We start from the raw sequence: 25821 nt of genomic DNA on the forward strand, positions 1-25821 counted from the left end.
GCCATCCCTGGACTGGCAGTCTTAGATTCTATAAGAAAGCAAGCTGAGCAAACCAGGTTAAGCAAGCCAGTAAGGAACATCCCTCCATGGCCTCTGCATCAGCTCCTGCTTCCTGACCTGCTTGAGTTCCAGTCCTGACTTCCTTTGGTGATGAACAGCAATGTGGAAGTGTAAGCTGAATAAACTCTTTTCTTCCCATCTTGCTTCTTGGTCATGACGTTTTGTGCAGGAATAGAAACACTGACTAAGATAGGCTCCCAAGAAGAAGAAGATCTGGTGGTAAAATGGTAAAGTCAGGGTACCACATAAAAGCCAGCTTGTAGAACACAATGTGTGTCCTATAGTTCTGGGACTGGATCCCTTTGTTTCTTAGTGTAAATGCTAAGAATGAACCTAATAAGTGGAGAAATGTGTGGTCCTAGGAGAGAGAAGATAATTCCTGACTTCTGACAACTTCTTCTTCTTCTTCTTCTTCTTCTTCTTCTTCTTCTTCTTCTTCTTCTTCTTCTTCTTCTTCTTCTTCTTCTTCTTCTTCTTCCTCCTCCTTCTTCTTCTTCTTCTTCCTTCTTCTTCTTCTTCTTCTTCCTTCTTCCTTCTTCTTCCTTCTCCTTCTTCTTCTTCTTCTTCTTCTTCTTCTTCTTCTTCTTCTTCTTCTTCTTCTTCTTCTTCTTCTTCTTCTTCTTCTTCTTCTTCTTCTTCTTCTCCTCCTCCTTCTTCTTCTTCTTCTTCTTCTTTTTCATTTTGTCAGAGAAAGAAGCCTTGCCCAGGCCTTCTCTCAAATAATGACCAGCATTTGTCATCACTGTGAAGATATTTCTAGATTTAGCTATCCTCTCTTGACTGTATGTATAGGGTTACTTTTGATTGGTTCTTGTGGTTGAGCGAAGAGGTGACATTCACAAGATCAAAAAAAGAGTTGAATCACTAGGAGAATAGAATTGTTTGTCTACCATATTTCAAAAATATACCAATTGGGGTTGTTTAGACATGGAGTAATTATGATCAAGTTTCTGGACTGAACATGAGAATGTAATGGTCAATTTTATTCTTTATACCTGAAGACAAAAAGAATTAATCCGTAGTCAAGAGAACAGCTAAGGTGAACAGAGGTGGACGACGCATGTTCCCTAGACAGTTCACAAATTGGATAATGTCCCCAAGCACATTAAAACTTAATTGTATTATCATCCCCATTTGAAGTTATACAGTGTGGGTGTCAGCAGATGGTGTCAAGGGTTCTTTGAACTCGATTATTTCTGCACAGTTCTCAGGACAGAAGGTGTGGAACTCTGAAGCAGAAATGAAAAGAGAAGAAAGCTGCCTTGTGTCCCCACACTGTTTTCTTTGGATCTCTACACAAAATGGCAACTGCTGGGGAAGCAGAGATTACCTCAAATGTGTCTCATCTGTGCATGGCATATCTACTAATGCTGCCATAGTGCAATTCTACCAAATGGGAAAGACACCAAGGGCTTCTTAATCAGGGCCCAGAGTTACTTGTAAGTGGCTCATACCAAATCTTTAAGCACAATTTTTTTTTTCTTCTTTCTTATGTATTCACTTTAAATCTTGGTAGCTCTATCCATTCCCAGTTTGTCTCCCCTCCCACAGTCCCTCCTCCTATTCTTCCTCCCCTCTCCTCTGATAGAGTGGAACATATCCCCACCTATCCTCCACTCTGGCACATGAAGTCTCTGGAGGACAAGGCTCTCCTTCTCCCACTTAAGCCAGACAAGATAGCTGGGTTAGGGGAATAGATTCCATAGAGAGGTAAGAGCTTTAGGGATATCCCCTCTGCCATTGTTCAGGGAATACATGAAGAAGAGTTACATATCTCTCACATATGTGTGGGGATCTAGGTCCACCCTAGAATGGCTGTTTTCTGAGAGGCTCTACCCAGCACCTGACTCAGACAGATGCCAACACCCACAGCCAAGCTTTTGATGGAGCTTGGAGACTTTTATGGAAGAGATGAAGGAAGGATTGAGGGCCCCGAAGGGAATAAGAATTCCACAGGAAGACCAACAGAGTCAACTAACCTGGACCTTTGGGGGCTTTCATAGACCGAACATAATTTCTTTATTGTGGTAATGCAAGAGAAAGCATCATACTGTCTTGGTCTCTAAGTGTGAGACAGCTTTATTCACTCCAGAGAGTTTCATGACAATTGGAAACTATTTTCATCCTTTAGTAGTGTCAGAAACCCTAAAGATGTGTATAGATTTTATACATTTAAGCTGTCGTCCTGTGCTGGTTGCCTTTTCAATAGCTCAGGTATGTTAAGGATAAACACTCACGTGGTTGTGAACATCCTTGGTATTCTGTGTCAGGTCATTTCAACCGAACTCTGTTTTACTTTTTCATGTGTGGCAAACCAAATGAGACCACAAGTCCTTCACACTGCCTGCATATTCGTAGGCCCATGTTTTCCCAAGACCCTTCCTCTGAGTTGAAACATGTCCTTATAACTTTATCCATTTCAGGATTAGTTCAATCACTTCTTACTTTAATTACAAAGTCAGTGCTTGCTCCTTGGTGTCAGGGACAGTGTGAGTACCACAGCAGTGGAGTATCTGCTGCTCTGATAAATGTCTTCTATCCTGATTTTCAAGAGGGTTAGAGGAGGATGGAAGTTAGGTGTTTGATTGTTCTGCTTTACAGCTGGAAAAATAGGTTTGAAGTAATTCTATGGACTTGAGTGAAGGCAGGGAGAGAATACAGTTGGCTCCATATACTCGAGTCTGTGAATGCACCTTTGACCTTTGGACTTCTCAATCCTGATTTTGCTCTGCAGTGCCTATGGTAATTCCTTATTTAACATTCCTATTTAGTAGCACTTTGTCTTATACAATGCTGTAAACCTCATTTTCCTTTCCGATGAGTCCTCTGAGAGCAGGGAGAATTCCTGGCTTTGGTACTCAGGACAGTGATCACCACCATTAGGTTTTCACACAAAATAATAGCTTTTAAAGCGTGAATATGTGGTTTTATTTTAAGCTACATTTTGAGAAAGCGGCTGCATTTACCTCACATTTTTTTTTTCCGGATAATAATGTGTGAGCATGACTTCCAGTGACATGTGCACGTTAAATAATACTTAGACTATTTGATTCCAGACTCTGTCTTCCTCAATTTAATTAGGATAACATACCACTATATTATTTTCCCTATGGAAATTAATTGGAAACAAGCAACATATTATCACAGACTCTTAGCCTAAAGCCCTTCTGTTTTCTATAATATCACCATCAAACCTCAAATTAAGAAGCACCGACTTTAATCCTAGCCTAGACTTCATGTGTCCAGAGGTCTTGCCTATCATTATCAGCATCATTATCAGCTTTAAAATAACAATAGGTGTCGAATAGTATAATCTGTAAGATACTCTGATACAGATTATCATGTTTATTGGGAAAAGAGATGGCTGTGGCAGGTACCGTCATTTTAGTTTATGAGATGATTCTGGTGAGGCCCACAGGGACCATCTGCCAAAGCAGGTAGTTCATGTCAGGCTTGAATCCAAGGACTCTTTCAGTGAGTCTTATGCTTGGTTTGTGTTCACACGGCAGGTACAGAACAGACATCCACTGCAACACTGACCAGTGCAGAGTAGGAAGGGAGCATGTACTATGATGGGTGGTTTGACATTCGAACGAACAGACCATCATGGCAACAATGAGCTTGGTGCTAAAGTCTAAATGCGAGGTCGTTCTTTAAGCATTACGTCAGGAGAAAAGCTAAATGCATCCATTTTATTCCCAGTTTACTTCCTTGGCCTCCATTTCCCAGCTTGTTTGAACCACGGGCTATTTAAGGCTTCAAACTTTACCACAGGCTTCTGAATATCCTTTTGTACTCTGTAGTTTTTGTTCCCAACAGCTGAAAAGAGCCAGCTGACTCCTGTGGTATTTTTATACAGTGTGCTTTATTGTTTGCCTCCAGTGTTTTCTACCCTACGCCACAACCCCAGATGCTGTGATTGCTACTTCTAGATGAAGACATCTGCTTTGCAAGAGGACCCTTTTCTTCTATTCAAGATTATGCTACCCACTCTTATGGAAGAATGGAGTGGGGAAGAACCTGCTATTAACAGTACAGGAGTAAATGCACGTTCTTATCCTTTGGCTTCTCCTAGGAAGCAGTTGCTTAGTTTAAACAAGTACATTAGCTATCTTCAGAGTTAAGGACTTTAACATAGCTCCCATGCTCAGTTACTTGATAGAATGGTACTTTTTGAAGTCCATAAATCTGAGCACAAATTCCAGTGGGGCAAAGACTCAATAGAGTAAAAACAAGTTGATGGTCATTTTGTCTTTGGATGAGCTCTCCTATCTTTTCATTATTATTATTATTATTATTATTATTATTATTAATTTCTTGATCCAAGTCTGAGATATACACAGCTCATGATTAGTGATGTCAACCTTTAATCTAATGCATTAGCTCTGAGGCCACATAATCTATTTACACATTGTAGTTGACATGTAGAATTCTTAAAAACAAAACTAATTAAGAATGCTGAAAACAGAGATTTAAGATATGGGATCATACCTCTGGCTTTTTATAGAAATGAGGATTCTCTGGTACCCCAGGTTCTCTTTTCCAATGGTGTCAGTGGACCAGAACCAAGCAGCTCCTGCAGGACACAGAGATGGGGTACCTCTGATACCTTCTTCACCTGCTCATCATCTGTCAGTAACTACTTTCACTTGAGGTGTAATATCATATAGGCATATGTCTAGTCAAATTTAATTCTACCCAATATAGTGTGTATCCTTTTGAGATTAACTGCCACATGTACCCCCCCCCCCAGGTTTTTTTTTTCTGTAAACCTGGGTCAAAATCAGTAGGAATTTCTTTAAAGCATTCTGTTTTATGGTATAGAAAACCAGATCTTAGAATCATTGCTTACATTCTTGTAACCTAGGGTGAGAAGAGCTAGAAGTTTTGCATTCTGGATTGCCCTAGCTCCCTTTGACCTTGTAGGAGTTGCTTCTATTTTCTCAGTGTGTTTCTTCTTCCCTGCAAGGGGATAAGTGTGTCTGGCAGCCTCATGGTCATATACATCAGAAGCAATCATGGATGTGAGAATGTTTAATACACCATATGGCGCTATGCAAGGCTAAGACACTTTGTGGGCAAAGAGAGTGATAGCATATGGTTTCTCAAGGAGCTTAGAGTCTGTTTACAGACTCGGGACTCAGATATAACATAAATAACTGTTGAGAATATCCTACTTCCTACAAGAAGTAGAGACATTAAATGTTACCAGAAAACACATGATCATTCAGGGCAACTAAACTCAAAATTCAAGACATACAGAACCTCTCTCCTGTTAATTTATTATTAATTTCTTACATATTTTCTCTGCTATATTCTCTGTGATTAAAAATGTTACACAGTAAAGACAAAAAGCAGTGACACAGAACACTCAGTTTTCTATGCTCATAGCAGCTTTTATTCTAATAGGACAATAGGAAATATAAATAACAAACACGCAAACATTTTAATTCCACACCATATCACGTGTCACTAAGAACATGATACCAGCTGTGTGGTATTGCTGATGAGCACATCAGCTCATTATAGTTGTTGCTCTATGTTTCTCATGGCGAACACTCATAAAATTTACCTTTTTACTACTTGCTGAACTGTAATGATCTCTGGCGTTGTGGTTTTCTCTTAACATTTCCCCTATATGCTTTGAATCCTCATGGCCAACAATTCAAGTAAGAGGATATAAATATGGAGGAAATAAGGTCAGTAGGTTTTCAGCAAATATGAGATGACAATGGCTCTAGTTTAGACTCATCATTCCTGTGCCCCTAATGTAGGCTCTCCCTCTACTCATGGTGTTCTTTGGAGCATTTCTCTAAGATAGACTCTGGTAACAGGCTTTCATTGTTACCCAGAGACATAATTTCACCATCTAATAGGTATCACCATCAGAAAAAAATGTCTCTAGATTGCACTCTTAACCAGTTGAGGACCATGTCATAGTGTAATTGCCTAATGCTGGAGAGTACCCCACTTCCACCCACAAGGAAAGCATTAGAGAGCAGAAAGAAGAGCAAGTGGAGATTATGTGATTGATTTAATTCATAAAAGGAAGCCCCAGATATTGGAGAATAAAAGAGATTTCAAAGGGGGCTGAAATCGTGTTGCAAAAGGAATAAGTCAGAAAGCAATATATTAGGAGCTCACTGCTGACAGAAGTCTAGAGAAGTGGTGGGCACTCTGATTCTTAATCCTCTGGATTCTCAGGTGCTTAAGCTATTAGCTGAGAGCTGAGTATAGCACATTGCTATATTAAAATCTTATTATGTCCCAATATTTTCTAAGAGGCATCTTATTAAGATATATGGAGTTATGTGCAAATATTGAACACTTACATAGAGTGTACATAAAATGCGGTTACAAAGGCATGCGGGCCTCTACACCCCTGCTGCTCTCTCACTGTGCCTTGCAGAGAAATATTTTCCTGGGATTTAATGACAGTACAGTTGCCATAAAATTTTTGTTTAAGCCATTCAATTTTGAAATTATATTTATTTATTTTTCATGAGGGATTAAGAAGGAAGGCTGTCTGTAGTACATGGGACAGTCAGAAGGAAATCTGTGGGAGCCTGTTCTCTTGTTTCTATGTCCACGTGGAGAGGTGGGTCCCTGACATCCCACTCAGGTAGTGAGATGCGATAGTAGGTACCTTAACCCTCTTAGACACCCCACCGGCTCTGTCTAAACTATATCTCTTAGAAGGAAAGTCATACTCTGGTGAACTTGATCCAACACTCTCTTCATGGATCTCTTACTCCAACTTTCCTTTGACAGTAGAATGGTACATACTTTAACACGTCTCTCATTATCCTTTGCATGACTTTTCTGGTTTAATTTATTTATTTGCTAGTTCTTTGACAATTGCATGCCTGCATATACTACATTCAAGTTACTCTCTCTTTTTCCATCCTCCCCCTCTTTTGGTTTGTTTTTTGTGGACCATTTAGTTTAACCAGGGTCATATGTGTGGCTATTGCGTTGAGACTATCTACTGGAGCCTGGTTACATTACTACTGGGTGCATAAATGACGTCTAATCCTTTCTCCCAGAATCTATTACAATTCAGTAGTGAGGAGTAGGTCTGCCTGGCCGATGGGCCCATTCTTGTGCAGACCCTGTGCAGGCATTTCTAGCTCCTGTGAGATCATTATTGAAGTGACTGTATACTGCTTAGAAGATCACATTTGTCCCTTCTTCCCACCCATCTTCTAGTTTATGTCTGCAATGGACATATATTCTAGATCATGTCTGCAGTGTTTCCTTGTCCCTTGCGGGTATGGTTTAAATGTCTTATTTAGGACTAAGAACTCCATCACTTTCTCAACATTTTATATAGCCACAAGTCTCTGTCTTCATCACAGTCTACTAGAAAGAGACTTGTCCTGATTAAGGCTGAAAATGGTAGCTGTCTGTGTATATAAGCATATATATTAGAAAGTGGTCTCATGCTATGTCAATTTAATTAAACAATGAAACTAATTTCTTCCCTAGTGTCTAGTGATCTTTACTGATGTGGGCTTCTGGGTGGCTTTACTCTACTAGGTGTAGATTCTCTCTTGTGGAATGGGTCTCAAGTATAATCAGAGAGAGGTAGTTACCCCCCATCATTAGTTTTGATGGTAAGGCTCACATATGTTAATGTTAATACTTTTCAGGGAATGGATATATTAATTAAGTCCTCAGAGGTTCACATTTTCAGTTACCACTGATGAGGCTCTGCATTGAGAATTGTTCATGACTAGAATGGTTTATTAGTAAAGATATTTTTGTGTTTTGAATATAGGCTGTTAACTGGTTGATGTTCAATAGATATTGGCCATATTGGATGGCTAAGCATGAGAATAATTATTCATGTTCATAGCTGTAAGTACAGTTTAAATGACTGTCCCTTTTGGAACCTGCGTTTTATCTGGGCTATTAGCCTTTAAGATCTTTACTGTTATTTTCTCTTCTCCTTTTAACACTTTGCTGGGTTGAAGGAGTACAGTGGAGTGGGTTTTTTTTCCCTGTGGTTCCATCTTCTAAGAGAACAAGAACACAGAGGAAATAAGTTTTTAACTAGTCCCAGGAGTAACAGAGTGGAGAACACGTAGGGCTGATTTCATTACCTTGCATTCTTTGCTTTAATAACAAGAAATGTTTTGTTTTCAAATGAAATAAAATGCTTTGCTTTGAAGCCTTCATAAGAAATTTAGGTTCATGTGCAGATACATCTGCACATGCATGATTTTAACATATATGATCTCCAATTACTATGATAGTGATTTAGTGACCTATGCACAAGTAGACATAGTGGGAGGGTTTTGTTTTCTTACTCTTTATAATGGTGCTGTACTCAGGAGCTGAAAAATGGTGTCCTAGCTGATTTATCCCTGAGTGACTGCTTGGTGATAATGTGCATCCACACAGCACCCGCCTGTCTCCTACCCCCAGATTATGATCATATTTCCATGTAGCATCATTGCTGTGTGCGTACGAGGCATGGCAAATGTGAAGGCTGCTCATTGCTAGCCTTTTTGCTTGTAGTTCTTGTAGTGCAAGAGATCAAATATAAAATGAGGTTTTGTTGTATCTAGATTTCAATCACATATCTTTCTTTTACAGATCTTGTCAAGATTTTGGCAGTGAGCATACATTTTATATTAAATTATTTAAATCAGGATTATTCTAAAAGTGGTTCTCGTCCGCTTTAAACTTCCACTCACTCGAACTCAAATTTATGCATGGGCTTTTTTAATGTCATATATTTCTTACTACAGTGGTTTTCTATGAGATCTCATATTTTGGTCATATAGTGTAGCCTCCCCATCTTTTTGTCTCATGGAAAGCAACAGATTTAAATTGTGGAAGCAACAGTTCAGGTTCTGTTTTGTAAATCAGTGAACAAGTGTTAAGTTTGAGTCACTGAATACAAAACGAGGATGCAGAGAAGTATAGTAGCTTAGGGTTAATATTGAGAAGTGAGGTGAGACAGGTAGTTTAACTCTGATGGATGACTGCCCTCAAACTACCCAGAGCCACTAGAAAAGAATGAAACACACCATCTGATCATGCCAGAATGAAGGGCACATGTTTAACATGTCTCATTGGTATGTTACCATGGTAACAGATAAACAGATAAATTCGTTTTTCCTCCCTGAATGAAGGAGTTATTCTAAAGTATTCTCAATGAGTGTAGTGTTGCTAACACTTGCAGGTTGCTTACCCCATGTCAAGATTTGACATGAAGAGCAGTGGTGAAGAGAGGGTCAGTTTTTAATGAGAAGTATCTGTCAGACTGTGAGAATTCATGAGAGAACTGAAAACGTGATCCTAGGAAGAGGAATGGAGAGACAGGTTCAGTGCAGAAGGTGATCTGTTGAGAATAGTGTTACAATTACTGTGCAAAGCCTTATCTTCTGTACTGTGTGGGAGCAATGTCACAAGGAACCACTGCCCATCCTTTGATGCCCCATGAACTTCATCAATTTTTCATCTTGGATGCTGAGGAAGATACTGAAAATATATAATTGTGGTTTGAAGAGAAGGCCAACTTGGAGAATGTTTCTTGGAAAGATTATAGTAGGAGAGCCTTTTTAGGGCAAAAACTTCCTAGAGAAAAGGTAAACTTCCTCATGTTCTGAAGCACTTCTGAAACCAGTTGAAAACACTTAATATGAAGAGACAGGTGAAAAGTTTTTAGAAATAACTCAACTCATCAAATGATGCTTCATTCTTGGATGCTGATGGGCGAGACCAGGAAATACTTATGCAGTCCAACTTTGGAGACACATTAGACTCCCTTCTCAGAAGGAATTGGAACAGGAAGAAAAAGTCCGTGTTGAAAAGGACCATTTCTCTGGTCACCAGTAAAATTTTACCTTCCAAAAAAAAAAAAAAATAGCAAAAAAATCAATGTTTTTCATAAACAGAAATCAGAAGAAGAGGAAAAAAATCAGTGTTTAATGTTCTTACAGAAAGAATAAAAGAGAAACCCAAGAGTTAACCTACTGTGATAGGTATGTCACCTGCAAAGCAGAAGGTTTGCAAAAAGGAGCAAGAGTAGGAGAAAAGGGTAAAGAGACAGTGGGAGGGAGTAGAGATGAGAAGAACAGAGTCCAGGAAGCCCATTCTTGCAAGGGCAGGACAGTCTGCTAAGAATTACATGAACCAGGTCAGCAAAGCAGTCAACTTTCACCTTCTCAACAATGACTAAGTCAAGCAGTGCCGCAAGCGCCAGGAAGAGTATAAAGAAGCAAGCGCGCTTCATGTCTGCTCTGTGAGACGCAGCCTCTGTCTTCCTGCATGAGCGACTGGAGGATATGCTATTATCAAGCCTTTCAACTGTACAAAGCAAGGAAAAGCGCATGTGAAGGAGCAGATTCTACATCCATGCCCCTTGTGCAGCAGGTCGAAGCCTTCCGCAAATGAACCCCTAGCAGATGTTGTCTGAGGAATAAGAAGAAAGAGACCATCCTATTACCCTCCAGATCGGTGACTAAGACCTCAGAAGACACCCAAACTCCAAATCAAACTGCAAGCCAAACATAGCTCAAGGCCTGTGACCAGCTGAAGTAGGGAAGGTTAGGAGTCTGAGCAGTTCCAGAAACTGCAACCCTATACATTCGAAGCATAGAAACTTGATCCCAGGATTCTTGAGCGTGGTCCCCTGGGTACCCACAGAGGCAAGTATGTTCCTGCTCAGCCATTAGCTGGCAATAGAAGCTGCTCTCTATATCACGAGACAGGAAGAGAACCCATTCTTCAGAATCACCCACACATGTGTGGCAGTATCCCTGACAGGTCAGGTGCCAGTTCTCCCCAAAGGTCATTTTTCATACATTTTTGAAGCTAATCATGACACTCAACTCATATAGAGCGCAATTAGACTTCTTGTAGTCTTTTCTTCAAACACCAATCAGCCCTTTACTATTGGTCTTAACTCCTAGAATTTCAAGTGTTTGTTTTAACACAATCTAATTCTAATTCATCTTACTCCCTCTCCCTTTTACATATTCATTTTAAACACAAAATAAAGATAGTTAAATAGTGGAGAAAAATGTTGAAATGAGTGCTTTATATAATCAAACTCACTGACACCCCACCAGCTCACTGAGGCAGATACTATGATTCAAATAAAAGATAAAATTAAAACTTTGTGAAATTAAAGGACATTTCTCTAACAGGTAGTATGTAACAAAATGGCATGCCTGCATGTCTGAACTGAAAAATCATACCTGAGGTTTTTCCCTCTGCAGTAAAGTCTCCATCAGGTCTAGCTAATATCAGCATAATAGTGTCTGGAAGAAACAACATATTTAGCCTCAAATGTATTAACTCAGTTTGCCAGAACATACAGTCCTCGTGAATGATAAATTATAAAATATTCAAGGCATGCTCATTTATAGCCCTGGAGGGCACAGAAGTGGTATGAATTACTGTTTATTCAGCATCTCTTGTCCATTTTCTATGTAATTGGAAATCAGACCTTGATTTCAGCCTTTTTATTTTTTGGTGCACACTCTTCTGTGATGCAACCCATGCTATCAGGATTCATTAGAGCAGGTTGAACACTGTCTGAGACTCTACATGGTAGACAGATCTGGATGCAGAAGTTGCCTCTTCTATTCATTAGCTACTTTGAAGTTACTCTTCTAGATTATCATATAAAATACTGCATTTATATTCAGAGTTGAGTTTAAAGGTCTAACATGAGAGCTAAATGGGATTAAATGTTTAACGAATGAGTAAAATTTCAATATAAATCTATAAGCACATACAGAATAATATCCAGATCTTCAGTTAGCATGCCATTCTTTATGTGACTCCTTCATAAGGAGAATCGCCCAGATATAAGATCCTAGGACACTGTATATTTATAGTTTGATAACTAACTCTGAAATACAAGTATTGGTATTTTGCCAATCTATCTGAGACTCCATCTTTTTAGTGCTCCATCCATTTTTTACTTATCATTTCACATTCTGTGGTGTAAGTTTTTAGATTTCAGATAGATTCCAAAAACGTAGCTTACTTCTTCATCAGCAATGAAAGCATATGTACTTTCAAGATGATTTCTCTGTGACTTTTAATTTGACATCATTCCTAGGAAGAATTTTGTGGCCTAGACCCTATTATTTATACAATAGAAAACTCTATGCTGTCTCTGTGTTAGATGTTTTACACTCTTGCGTTTATTATTTACAACCATTCTCCCAACACAAAATGGTATATGCACATTCCATATGTGGTCGCTAGGGTTGAAGCCATTAAGTAAACTTGACAAATTCATTCAACTACTCTGTCTTCAGGCGGAGGACCACATTTGAGGAAATGTTTCTGACTTATGCCTGCCTTCTGAGGGACAGACCTTTGGAGAAAGGGTAATACCTCACATGTGTCCTTTTAAGTTCAAATGTCATACAATCTCCTATTTATTATAGTGACATTTTTTCTGAGAAAATAGATGCCACTCCATCTTACAGATAGGGAAGGTGTACAAGGTCTCGATTGCAGAAGCAGATGAGCAGTAATGCAGAGCTCCTTCTTCATCACCTCAAATGTCTTCCTTATGCTCCTAGATATCCTAGATGGCTTTGTTTTTTGCTTTATGGCTGTGGTGTGTGTGTGTGTGTGTGTGTGTGTGTGTGTGTGTGTGTGTGTGTATGTGTGTGTGTGTGTGTGAGTTTGAGTATTAGAGCTTGGAACCTTAGACTATTGTATATTTCTGGAGACATCATTTAAATGATAATACATTTCTCATAACATTTCAACCTGTAGGTGGCAAAGGCATTACAGAAATCTGACAATTTTCTCTATGTGCTGCTAGGAATAAATCAGTAGTTTTCTGTGACCACCAAAATAGCACTATTGTGAAGAATGGGATAAAACTATGTAAGATACGTTCATCATAAGGCAAGTAGAGCAAGAATTCTACACATTTAAAACAACTGTTTCAGTTCAATGTGCTTGATAGTATGGTTTCAAATACTACAGTGTGATGATAGATATGTGACATTGATTAAAAAAATTAATAGTAATAGAAAACTGATTAAACTAGAATGCCCTTCTCCTAGATTTTATAAAGCATAGTAAAGGTGGTAGAATTTAAATTCTTTCTGAATTTATTATTATATACTCTTATGCATTCAACATAAGCATACACGTGTACTTTTAAAATTACAACAAAGATTTATTTTTGTTGTTATTATGTGTTGTATGCATGTTCTCTTGTGTAGGACCATGCACACGCGAGTGTAGTTGTCTGTTGAGGACAGAAGAAGGCATCAGATCCAGTGGAGATGGAGTTATAAGTGGCAGTGAGCTGTCCAGTGAGCAGTAGGAGTTGAAACTTACTCTTTTGTTAAAAAGAAAAAAAGGAAGCACTTTAATACTACCAAGTCGTTTCTCCAGCCTGCCTTGTATTTTATATCCATCTATATCTGTTTAATATCTATCCTCAATCTATCTTTTATATGTCTAGATCTTTCTGTACATGTCATATACATATGTGTATTTCAATACTGAAAGAGAATTTGTGGTGAATTCAGCATTTTTCTTGAAAGATAAATCTGCTCTGCCCTATTTGTCTGTCTTCATCTCCCACTTTCTTTTTGAGCTTCACCTTCTATTGTCCACCAACATAAACACAATTTTTTTTGTGCCCACTCCTAGTTGGTATGTGTAGTAGAAATTTAACCATTAAGTTAAACTATATAACAAAGTGTCTTCACCACAAAAGAGTCATCTCTTTTATAGTGATTAAAGTAAACATACGCCATCCATTCACTAAAATCATCTTGAAGTCTCTGATCTCCATGCTTGGGAAGTACATGGTAGGTAGTGTTTCTGCATATAGGGAAATTATATTTTAATGGGAAAAGAAGAAAATACACATGTAAGCAAATGTGTAGAGAAACAAATGGGATTACTTCAGATTATAATAGTACAAAAGATACTGTAGGGTTTGGAAGGAGAAGCCTGTGGTTGCTTGGACTCTGGGGCGGGGAGGTGCTCGCTAGGAAGTACCTTCTATGGAGGTAATTGTGAAACATGGGATACCACACAAAGACTCAAGCAGACTCTGCAGGGCAAAGCTTTAGAACAAAATGAGGCATAAGTATGGGCAAAAGCCAAGTTGTTATACGATCAGAAATGGTACCTGAGCTTAGAGAGGTTGAGCTCACAGGGCTTGCCTGTTCAGTAACAAACTTTGATTTTACTCTCCCTCTTCTCGGTGGGCAAATTCCAGATTCTAAAGCAAAGGATGGTGTGGTGGTCTAACATGAGTGGCATTTTATAAACACCATTCTGGTCTCTAGAGGAGGGGCAGATTGTCATGGTCAGTTTGCTGATCAGAGTCTATGACATTGCTTGCACAATGGGTCAATGTAGAAAAATGTCATAATTAGACTTTGAAAATACTTGGTTGAGTGTGATGTTTATTTCCACAGAAACATCTACAGCTGAGAGGAAGTTTGGTGGTTGACCCCAGGCCCCCGATTCTACTTCTACTTTGTCCTTCATTTTTGTATTATCTTTTGTGGACCAATTAAGCATACTTTCTGTTTTCTCGAGGAATTTGTTTTTCTCGTAGCGAAGGATGTTTTGAAGTTTTGCTTGATTACAAGCCATGTATTTTTTTCATATGGGAGGGGTGGACGGACTACAAAATCATATCCAGAAGTCTAACTCTCAGTGACTTATCTGAAGCATGTAGCACAGAAGGGAAGGGTATGAGAAAGTCCAGAAGATTTGTCAGCCCTCCAGTTTAGACAACTTTTTACTTCCGCATCCTTCATTGCCAAGGTTACCATTTCTCATTTATCCCACATCCCCCATATTCCCTGACAGTTGCTGCTTCGCGGGCAGCGATCTCAAGGTTTCATCTTCTATGTGCACTTATCCATTAGCTTGCAGTTTCTGTTCACTTATTATTTTTTTTTTTATTGTTGGCAATTCACTGAAGTTTTGCTGTTTTTACAGATGAATGTGACAATTCTAATTTGTGGTAGAAAATTTTAGCTTGAGATCTGGTGGGTAGAAAACTCTAAAAAGGGGCTGTGGATTCCTCTTCTGCCTTCATACCGGGGTACGAAGAAAGGTACCTCTCAGCTTTTTCCCTCTTTTGCTATTGTCCCTCTGTCAAAAATTATTAATCACTCCATGAAACCATTTTGCTCAAATTTGATTATTATTTAAAAACAGAAGAAAGCTAGAACGATGAGTTCTCACTGCTTTTCTGCTTTTCAGTTTTCCTTTTCCTGTCTCTGCCTCTCCTCACTTTGATCCTATTTGTCACTCCCTAAGTACAGGCAGAGATGATTGACACACATTGACTTCCTCCCCATGATAACAACTGCACATTATATTTGGGTAAAAGCTTTTTTTATAGCATTCAACAAATATGAACTTTGCAGTTATTAAACCAGAAATTGGATTGCACCATGCATTCTATGAGAGACCACCTCTATCCATAGAATTCTTATATTAGAGTATACTGAGATAAACAAATGGATTGTCATGCAGTATTTTGAATGGCCAGTGTTGTAAATGGATATTTAACATGGCCTTGAATCAATCCTCTAGGAGGAATTCTAACCTGCAAGATAGCCAGTTAATGCAAGGAAGTCATCTGGGAGGTTGTGGAGGGTTTCTGGGGATGAATGCTAGGTTTCTGCTGACATGAAGTGAGATTTTGGTGGTGGCTAGTGAGAGAAATTTTAGAGTTAACATTTATTCTGTTGGTGTGAAGAGAGGTGAAGGGAAAGAGCCCAAGATCAGAAACAAAAATACTCAGAGGGACTACATTTTTTCTTTTCCCCCCAAAACTAGAATATCAGACAAAGCTTATAAGCAAGGGTCTTTATTACAGCTACTTGCTTTGCTAAGACATAGAAATTGGACTATATCTGGTTGATGATATTTAAACAAACACTGAATATTTCAAACATATCTGGGAAAGGTCAGATACACACTATAAGCATATGTGTGCAGGGGTTGCTTTATGGCAGGAAAACTGGGAAGGTCAGATGTATGCTCAAATGTGTGTGTGTGTGTGTGTGTGTGTGTGTGTGTGTGTGTGTGTGTGTGTGTGTGAGTGTGTGTGTGTGTGTGTAGGGGAAATACTGCTAGCATACTGTGGCCAGTGAGACGTTTTGGTGGTTTGACTTGTAGTATGATGGTAACATAGGTTAAGCATGTAATGTTAGAGATATAAAGGGGATGCGGTTGATTGACTGGATAGAAATACTGACGGTTTGAGAAAGAGAAAATAGGATTGTTACAGACTTCCAAATGTTGGGCCACATTCTTCTTTCTCATTTTGTTCTGACAGCTCGATGACCTTGTGGGTGTTTCTTTTTCTATGTCTAGTTACCAGCCATCTCTTCTGCTGTTTCATTTGATGGGTGCACAGTGGTGTAGGGAAGGAAGGGCTGCTGTGAACTTGTAGCAGAGGCCATGTGTATTGGCAAAGCTATTACCAAGAGTTAGGCTACGTGAGTCTTCTGGTGGATGAATTTGGCTCTTTATTTTGTTCCACGATGAGCGGAGGTGTGAAGTTGTGGGACTGGATGCAGAAGGGGAATCAAGTAATCAAACAAAATGAAACAAAACAAAACCAAGAGGAAGATTTTAATTAAAACCAAGAGAGCTGAGTGAAACAAAAGTAATACAATTAAAGATTAAAATTGAAAATTTTGTTTATGGAGAGATTATTAGGCCTGATCATTATTACAGTGCAGGATTTCACTGAACTATATTTTTTTTGAGGATTCTAGTAGCCTATGCTACTGCGCTACTCTGTGGAAAGATGGTTCTGAAAGTTGCCTCAGTGGGGGCTTGCTTAATTTTATGCCCCTAAAAAAACTTTATTCAATAATAAATTCCTTAAATTTGTTGAATCCAGAATTTTACTAGTACATTTATCCAACTTGTCTTTTACTACTGCTGTGCTAACTTAGTATGGAGCCAATGCTTTGGGAATCAGTTAGGGAAATGCCAGTCTAATAGATAGCAAGTACTTGTTAATATTTACTGAACATTTAATATCTGTTGTGGGGTTTCAAATATTAGATGGACTCTTTCATTTAGTCTTCTACCAATTATTATGATTATGATCAGTATTATGAAAACACCTTACTGCCAGTGAAAATATAGTTATTAAGTAATTTATTCAAACCCAATAAACAAGAAACTTGATTTTAGGCCCAGTGGCCAAATTTACATATTCAATATCTCTCCCTTTGTACAGGATCTTTGACATCTGACATGGTGGGCCATACATTTTATATAAACATACTATTCTACAGTAGAAGAAACTTAAGCAGGTTACCCCAACAGTTATGGGAGAAATTAAAGCTATAGATTCAAAATAACCAACGTTAATACATATTATCTATTTGTCTTATTGCTGTGACATAAATGTATTGAAAGCAAACTGTAGGAAGGGGGAATTTACTTTGACTCATAGTTCAGGAGTACAGTCCATGATGGCAGGGAAGTCAGGCAACAGGAGCTATCAGCTCCTTACTGCACCGATTCTTTGTTCAGGAGACAGGATGATAAGTCCTCTTGTTCAGATGATTGTTTTATATCCACGATCCCAGCTGATGAAATGTTGTCATTCAAAGTTAAGATCAATCTTGGAACCTCAATTAATCTAATCCAGGTAAACCTCCATAGTCATACCAGAAGCTTGTGTTCTAGGCAGTTCTGCCAAGATGACAATATTAACTATTATGGTCATAATTAGGAACCCAGAGAGCATGGATTCAAACCCTGAGACTTGGGAATCAATATTCTTAATCCTTCAAACCTCCTTTTCAAGCATATAATGAATATAATCTTCCAAGCTTAGAAATATTAATACATCCATATAAAATATATCCTACATCAAGCTAATTTTTTTCTACATTGCTTCATGTAAAAGAATGCTCTGAATGTATGTCCAAATTTGTTTGGTACCCCTAATCATGTATTTGAAGACAGGTTGAAGGTTGTTTTGGCAGTAGAGCTATGACGAGAGAATAGTTTGGTGACCTCAAGGGAAGAAGTATCAGGCATCACAAGGCAGGAACCCAGAAATCTGTTGGAAGGTAGACAAGAATCTGTAGGCCTAGCAAAGTTGACTTCAGTATAGGATCTAAATTCTAAAGGTACTGGACAGATGTGTGTTTTGCCCTTGAAAGTACATCTACGTGGAATCTACTTTCCTTGGTTTTGTTTTTGCCTTACCATTGCAGTAGCTTAAATAAGGATTTTAGAATTATGTCATTCTGGGTTTGAATTTTTACTCTATCATTAAATGTGACCTTAAGAAAATTTCCAAATTATGTCAGCTACAATATGAGGGTAGACATTTTTTTTCCTGCGGAATAAGAGAATAATTTATAAGGTGCTTGGGAAAATAGATGCTAAATTTTTCATGTCAGAGTATAAAGAAGTAGTTTTCGTTTCTTTTCTTAATAGTATGGGTTCAGTTTGAAAGTGTTGACTTTTAAAAATTCTTATTTTTCCCTATTTCCCCTGAAGTACAATAATTTGAATTCAACAACATCCAGTCTCCCAATGTATAGATAAGCTGGCAGAAAGAAAGCTATGTCACAGAATGACTTTCAAAATACAACCTCAAATGATAAGTTTGAAATGCCTTTATTCTGAGCAGAATTCATCTAAGCAATTAGCATACATTTATCTATCTATCTATCTATCTATCTATCTATCTATCTATCTATCTATCTATCTATCTATCTATTGTGTGTGTGCACGTATATGGGCATGCACATACCGGAGAACATGTGTAGAAGTCTGGAATTGAAGAAAGACTCTTGAGAGGCGGGAAAATAAACAATGCCATTCAAATGTCTGTGTCTTAAGTTTTCTTGATAAATTATATTTACATTTTCATGAAGAATGGATTGACAATATTTCTGAGTTGTTTTAAGTTGATAAAAACTGACAAAATCAAGATGTTTCTTGATTCTTGAGTCATAGCAACATGCTTCATTTGGAAAACTATTCCCTGTACACAGTATATATAGTTGAGTTTGGCACCGCATACCTGTAGTGCTCACTCTTATTTGTGAATCTGAGATAGGAAGTTTATGAATTCAAAACCAGTCCAGGCTACACAGTAAGATCCTGTTTCGAACAACAACAGCAATAACAACCACACAATCACCAACAACAACTACAGCAAACATAGTAACATAATTTATATAAATAGAACCTTCAGTGTGAGAAATTCAGTGTTCTGGGATTACATATGTCAAGGTATCATGAAAGGCGATTGTAGTACAATTAGAGAAGCACAATGATTCTATGTTCTTAGTCATGTGTTGCTTTTCTGTTGCAGGATGAATAAGAGATACTTGCAGAAAGCAACACAAGGAAAGCTTCTGATAATTATTTTTATAGTGACCTTGTGGGGGAAAGCCGTTTCCAGCGCCAACCATCACAAAGGTAAGTCCCCTGCCTTCTGTGCTGTCTGTGTGCGGCAGCTCCTTTAAACAGATTGTCACATTCTGTCTTCACTGGTCTGTTCAATTTTATTAGGTATGGGTTCCCCTTAGCAATTTTCTTTAAGTAAAAATGCAGAGAGCTGTCTTCAGGATAACTTTGAGAGCGGAAACATGGTGTTTCCATGATTACTGCCAATTCTGAAAATATTGTCCAATGAATGCAAAATTCTAACTCTGTCTTTTCTCCATTTTAAAGACAGTAATGTTAAAATGTCAAGTTGATGTGTAAAAAGATGAATTTTAGACTTCCCTTATCTTCATAAAGAAAACAGTTTTCATATGCATGTCCTAATCATGTGTATACAGTATATGTAAAGTTTTCTTTTAGAGGGTTTTGTTTATTTGTTTGTTTGTAGACCATCTCTTTCTGGCAGCATGCCTCTCTGCCCACCATTTGGACACCACTTCTACCATGATCCTCAGAAAGTTCTGTTCTACAACAGAAAAGAGTGAGAATATTTGTCCATATGTATGCGCTGTCAGCTCGGAATTACTCCCCTTTCTCCTTTCCAGCCATTAGACTCAGCATAATGAATGGCTGCCTTTTCCAAATGAGTTGAAATGGGGCTATTTCTGCATTATGCCTACCACAATCAAGTATTCACAACCAGAGAAGTCAATTTAGATTTTTCTGTGAAATATGGTTTTGCTATTCAATTCTCTGTCCACCGTAAAGGCTAGCAATTTCCTTTCTTATTCTGTTTTGGGGTGAAGGAGGAGTTAAAAGGGCTTTGAATTCTCTAACACTTAAATTATTTAGGCACGTGCATTTAATTAGCATCACATGGCCCATTAACATAGATAACAAAGAAGTATTCTGAAAATTGAGATCTGTATGACAGACTTCCCCATTGCATTTAAAACTAATAAATGATCATTTATAAACTGGAGAATTTTGTAGAGAGTTTTTCCTATTTTACAATCTTCCTTATTACCTATAGAGGTCTGTGTGTGTGTTTGTAAATGAACAATTTTTTCTTTGTCTTTAATATAGCCTATGGATCTGTCAATCAAAATTTTAATCCTCTTTAATAATTGTTATCTTAGTTTATTTCCCTGTCACTGTGCTAAAATACTTTCACAAGAAAATTTTAAGCACAGTTCCAGGTTAGGGCTGATTGTCACAGGGAAGTCCATTTCAAGCAAAGGAGGGAGTAGACATATTTCATCTATAATCAGAAACAGAGAACAACTCCTGCAATCTAGGATCTCCTGTTCCTACAATGGTCCTCCTGACAATTATGATGGGTCATCCCGATTCAAATAACAGAAGATAATCTCTCGTAACCACATCCCAGGTGATTAGTTTGTCAAGTTAACAGTTGACACTAACCATCACAGTGCTGTCTGTACAAAATTGAAAGGACCTTGTAGCAATATGCCACCTCTGCTTCAAGGGAACAGTGAACCTGGTGTCTAACATCAAAAGTGCACTGAGCATTTGTTTCCAAGAGGTGTAAACTGTCTGAGAAAGGCCATTCTTGGAGCTCAACAAATCCTGCTCCATCCATACTTTCCCTGACAGTTACTCCAAGGGTCCCATTTCCAGTCTGTAGAAGTAAGAGAAGCAGAGAGGAATGCCAGGAATGATGGGTGTCACAACAGCACCAGCAGTGACATGCTTTCTATTCATAGTAATTTTCCACAGTATGACTTGCATGCCACTGTTAGAGCTACTTTTAAGAATTCTTAAGTCATGTGCTCTGTTAACTTCAAACCCACTGTTTCCTTACTAGTTGCTCACAATATACTTTAACATTTTTACTTATTTATAAAAATAAAAAAATATTTAAACATTTGTATTTCTTTAGATTATGTGTATATGTGTGTATCTGTGAATATAGGTGTATCTATTTCATCCAGAAAAAGCCTCTGCTCTAGTTGTACACTAGAACTAGAGTTACAAGTAGTTGTGAGCTGCCTAAGGTTGTGGGTGTTGGGAACAAAACTCAGATCCTCTGGAAGAGCAGCAAGCACTTTATACTGCTGAGCATCTATCTCTCCAGTCTCTGTATAAATCACTGCATTGTATTAGGAAACCATTCCTGGAATAAAACCTACTTGGTCAGGATGGATGATTGCTTTAATATGTTCTTGGATTCGGTTAGCGAGAATTTTACTGAGGATTTTTGCATCTATATTCATAAGGGAAATTGGTCTGAAGTTCTCTATCTTTGTTGGATCTTTCTGTGGTTTAGGTATCAGAGTAATTGTGGCTTCATAAAATGAGTTGGGTAGAGTACCTTCTACTTCTATTTTGTGAAATAGTTTGTGCAGAACTGGAATTAGATCTTCTTTGAAGGTCTGATAGAACTCTGCACTAAACCCATCTGGTCCTGGGCTTTTTTTGGCTGGGAGACTATTAATGACTGCTTCTATTTCTTTAGGGGATATGGGACTGTTTAGATCGTTAACTTGATCCTAATTTAACTTTGGTACCTGGTATCTGTCTAGAAATTTGTCCATTTCGTCCAGGTTTTCCAGTTTTGTTGAGTATAGCCTTTTGTAGAAGGATCTGATGGTGTTTTGGATTTCTTCAGGATCTGTTGTTATGTCTCCCTTTTCATTTCTGATTTTGTTAATTAGGATGTTGTCCCTGTGCCCTCTAGTGAGTCTAGCTAAGGGTTTATCTATCTTGTTGATTTTGTCAAAGAACCATCTCTGCATTTGGTTAATTCTTTGAATAGTTCTTCTTGTTTCCACTTGGTTGATTTCACCCCTGAGTTTGATTATTTCCTGCCGTCTACTACCCTTGGGTGAATTTTCTTCCTTTTTTTTCTAGAGCTTTGAGATGTGTTATCAAGCTGCTAGTGTGTGCTCTCTCCAGTTTCTTTTTGGAGGCACTCAGGAAACCAATGGTTGTGTTGTGTAAGAAACACAAACTGCCAAGTGCACTGTACAGAAGAGAGCCTAGGTGGTTTTCTGTCTCATGTCTACTTTACCACTAATTTGCATAAAGACTTTATGAGGGATTTCTCTCTTCCTCTATTGCCCTTTCTTTCTTTCCCTTCCCTTTCCTCACTTATTCTTCTTGTCCTGGGTTATTTTGTATATAAAACTATAAGGGCAATATAAATATCAATGATATAGCATATATTCATGCTCAGGAGTGAGCTGGGAAGTATGAACTTTCTAATGCTCTTGAATATGCTGTGTCTGCATACTGACTTCATTTCACTTCTATGTTCTTTAGTATATTAGCATAGTCATTGTTCTAAACATTCATTCCATTTAGAGTCCCTTTATATTTAATAGCAATAACCTCTTCATAAAAGCACAATCACACAATTCTAAAGGCTTTGCTTGACTAGGTCTTGAATTTGTGTAGACATTAAGTATTGAATTGCAATTTTGCTATTTTTTCCCAGCAGTGCTTGGAAGGTATGTTATAAGGTATAATGCATCGACTTTCCCAGTTGATCCATGTTGCATGAAGTTGGTACAAACACACTCATTCTCTTGTGCACAGATATTTGACAACCTGAACTGAGAGTTCTCATGAGAACTGGGCATATCCTATGTCTGACTCATTCACTCAAATCTTTCTCTGATTCGTCACTTTGCATCTCAATTAGACCGCCACTTTCAAACACAGCTCCTTTGTTCTACAGACACATCTTACATTAAAGGAGTGTGCTAATGGCATGTCTGCCTTCCAGCTGGAACACAAAGGCCTAGAAGGTCTTTACATATGGTCAGAGGAGCCATGTAGCTGAACTGAAATTCCCCTACATCATGCAATACTTTTTTTTTTTTTTAATGTTACTCTCCTTTGTCATGTCCCCTCTTCACACATGGAAGTTTAGGCAAGTCAGACTGATTGAATTACCAATTTTAATAAGACAGTAAGAAACACATCTCTGGTTAATAACACCTTGGTGAATATTCAAAATATCAAAAATACATATTAGAAACCCAGAGGTACTAAAGGACATTCCAGATACCAGCTTATCTGGTAACAGATGGTGAGATGGATCCTACTGCATAGCCACATTTTAAGGTCAGAATCTAATTAGTAAATATTGCCAATGGGATTCATATATGGCAGTCTTTCTCCATACAGTCACGGTTTATCCAGTACAGTCTTTCTCCATACGGTCATGGTATATCCAGTGATGATGTTCTTCACTACTGGTGCCTGTTCGGCTGGCTTATTGAGTTTATGGACTAATATTGCTTATGAACACATAAGAGATGTTATCTCTACTACCACTAGATTAGAATTACAGCCAGGTTTTGTGTGCATGAAGTCAGGTGTTATGTGCACGACAGCATTCTCACACTCTTTCTGTGTAGCTCAGTGTTTATATTACAGCTTGACTTTTCAGTTCTTTCCCTTCTATACTTTTGAATATTTATTCAGATGTAAACAAATTCTTCCTTGTGTCTTCCTGTGTCTTGGCAATGTTCTAGTCCACCTGTGTGCTTTAGTTGCATTCACTGTATGCCTTTAAAATTCACTTTTGTCTGAGAATTTTCTTGGACTCTAATGCCTTCATGTTATCATTCTTCCTTTCTATTTTCCATTTTCTATAGTTTTCTAATTTTTTTTGTGGGATAAGTTTGCCATTTAGTCCTCTTCACAAGGAGATGTTTTGTGAACTTTTTTATTTAAAAATTTTAAGTTTTTGAAGGATTTATCCATAATACTGTATTTACATCATTCCCACTCTTCTTCTTTTTCCCTCTTCCAAATTCTCCTGTGTCCTGAAACTTCCTCTTAAATCTGCAACCTCTTCTTCAATTATTGTTATTGTTTTCTACACAAACATACATACATACACACTCACATACACACACAAACACATTTTCACATACAAATGCACACACACATAATCACATACATACATATACTGGCACTCATGCACACACACACTTGTGCACATGTGCTCATATACATTCACACACATATACACATATGCACTCAAGCTCACACACACATACTGATACACTATACACACACTCATTCTCACATGCACACACACACACACACACACACACACACACACCATACACACTACTGAGTCCTTTAGTGTTGCTTCTGTGCATATGTGTTTACAGATGCCCACTGGAGATGGGTAGCCTTTCTGGAATCTTGTCCCTTGGGAAGACTGACTCTTGCACTTCAGCAGCCATTGTTTGTCCATAGTCTCTGATCTAGGTGCTGCATCCTTATGAAAGCTTCTTTATCCCTAACAGCCCGACAGTTTATGCTCTCATCCTGCACGTCCTGTTAAGGCAGCCATATTATTAGAATTTCACAGATGCGGCTTCCCTGCCATGTCTTAAAAACATTTCTCACTGGCAACACACAGGTCCTCTGGTTCTTAGAATCTTTCTGTCTCCTTCTTCCATCTTGATCACTTAGGCTGAGATGGAGGGCTTGTGTTGTAGATGAACCACAGAGCCATTGTTCTCTATATTTTGGGCAGCTGTAGATTTCTGTGATACGCTACAAAAAGGGGCTTCTTTGAGCAGGGGTGAGGGCTACACGTATCTGTGGATATAAAGATAGTATTTAGGATGTAGTTGATAATTGTGCCAGCTTAGGAATATGGCAATGAGTCCATGACCTCACCACTCCTATATAGTTGGCTAAGTTACATATCATATACACTAGGTCAGTGCCAGGTATCACTTTCCTCCTATTGAATGAGCCTCGTGTCCAATTAGGCTTTTTACCCCTGACATATAAGTGCCATCATTTCGCCTTGGGTGTGTCTTACCATGCTGGCCATGTTGTGGTTCTGAGGCATTACAGACAGATATGAGTTATAAATTTTACCACTGGGTATTCCAGTTCCTCACCTCCCTCCACAGCACTTACTCTTGTCGGGGATGGTATTTTGTTTTGATGCTTTGCTGAGAATTCTGAGCCTTTCTTATGATGTAATTTCTGCACACACACACACAGACACACACCCAATTGATAAATTAAAGTGTCGAGATGAGTGCCAAGAAGTGCCTCCAGTGGATCATTTTGCAACCCAAACATCCCTTTCATCTGCCAGAGCCATTGCTACCCACATCGTCTACCCCACTGATACTCAACTCCCTTTTTTGCTGATCTATAGCTATAAAGAGCCTAGGCTGATCTAGTAGTAATCAATATTTCTTGTGTAGCAGGACTTCCTGTCTCTTCCAATAACATCCACACTTTTGTGGGAATAAGTACTCCTGGACTCATTTGCTTTATTGTCATCTTGTGGAAATATTTTATATTGGATACCTGTAATGGAAAACTTGTTTGTTTACTCAATAT

At 38.3% G+C, this 25821-nt stretch overlaps 1 protein-coding gene and 1 pseudogene across 8 annotated transcripts in view; both read left to right on the forward strand.

The window, feature by feature from the left end:
- Tafa2 (TAFA chemokine like family member 2) overlaps positions 1 to 25821 on the forward strand; it is a 477181-nt gene that overhangs the window by 310077 nt on the left and 141283 nt on the right. For all 8 annotated transcript variants that reach the window (NR_153334.1, NR_045514.1, XM_017313953.2 and 5 more), the window contains one exon: positions 19394 to 19500. Coding sequence is in view for 6 of the 8 variants with exons in the window: in XM_017313953.2 (XP_017169442.1) it covers positions 19394 to 19500 (107 nt within the window). In the remaining 2 variants the exon portion in view is untranslated. The remainder of the gene's footprint in view (positions 1 to 19393; positions 19501 to 25821) is intronic.
- Positions 9474 to 10714, forward strand: Gm19169 (predicted gene, 19169; annotated as a pseudogene).

This window comes from Mus musculus, chromosome 10 (genome assembly GCF_000001635.26).
Source record: "Mus musculus strain C57BL/6J chromosome 10, GRCm38.p6 C57BL/6J".
NCBI classification, from domain to species: Eukaryota; Metazoa; Chordata; class Mammalia; order Rodentia; family Muridae; genus Mus; species Mus musculus.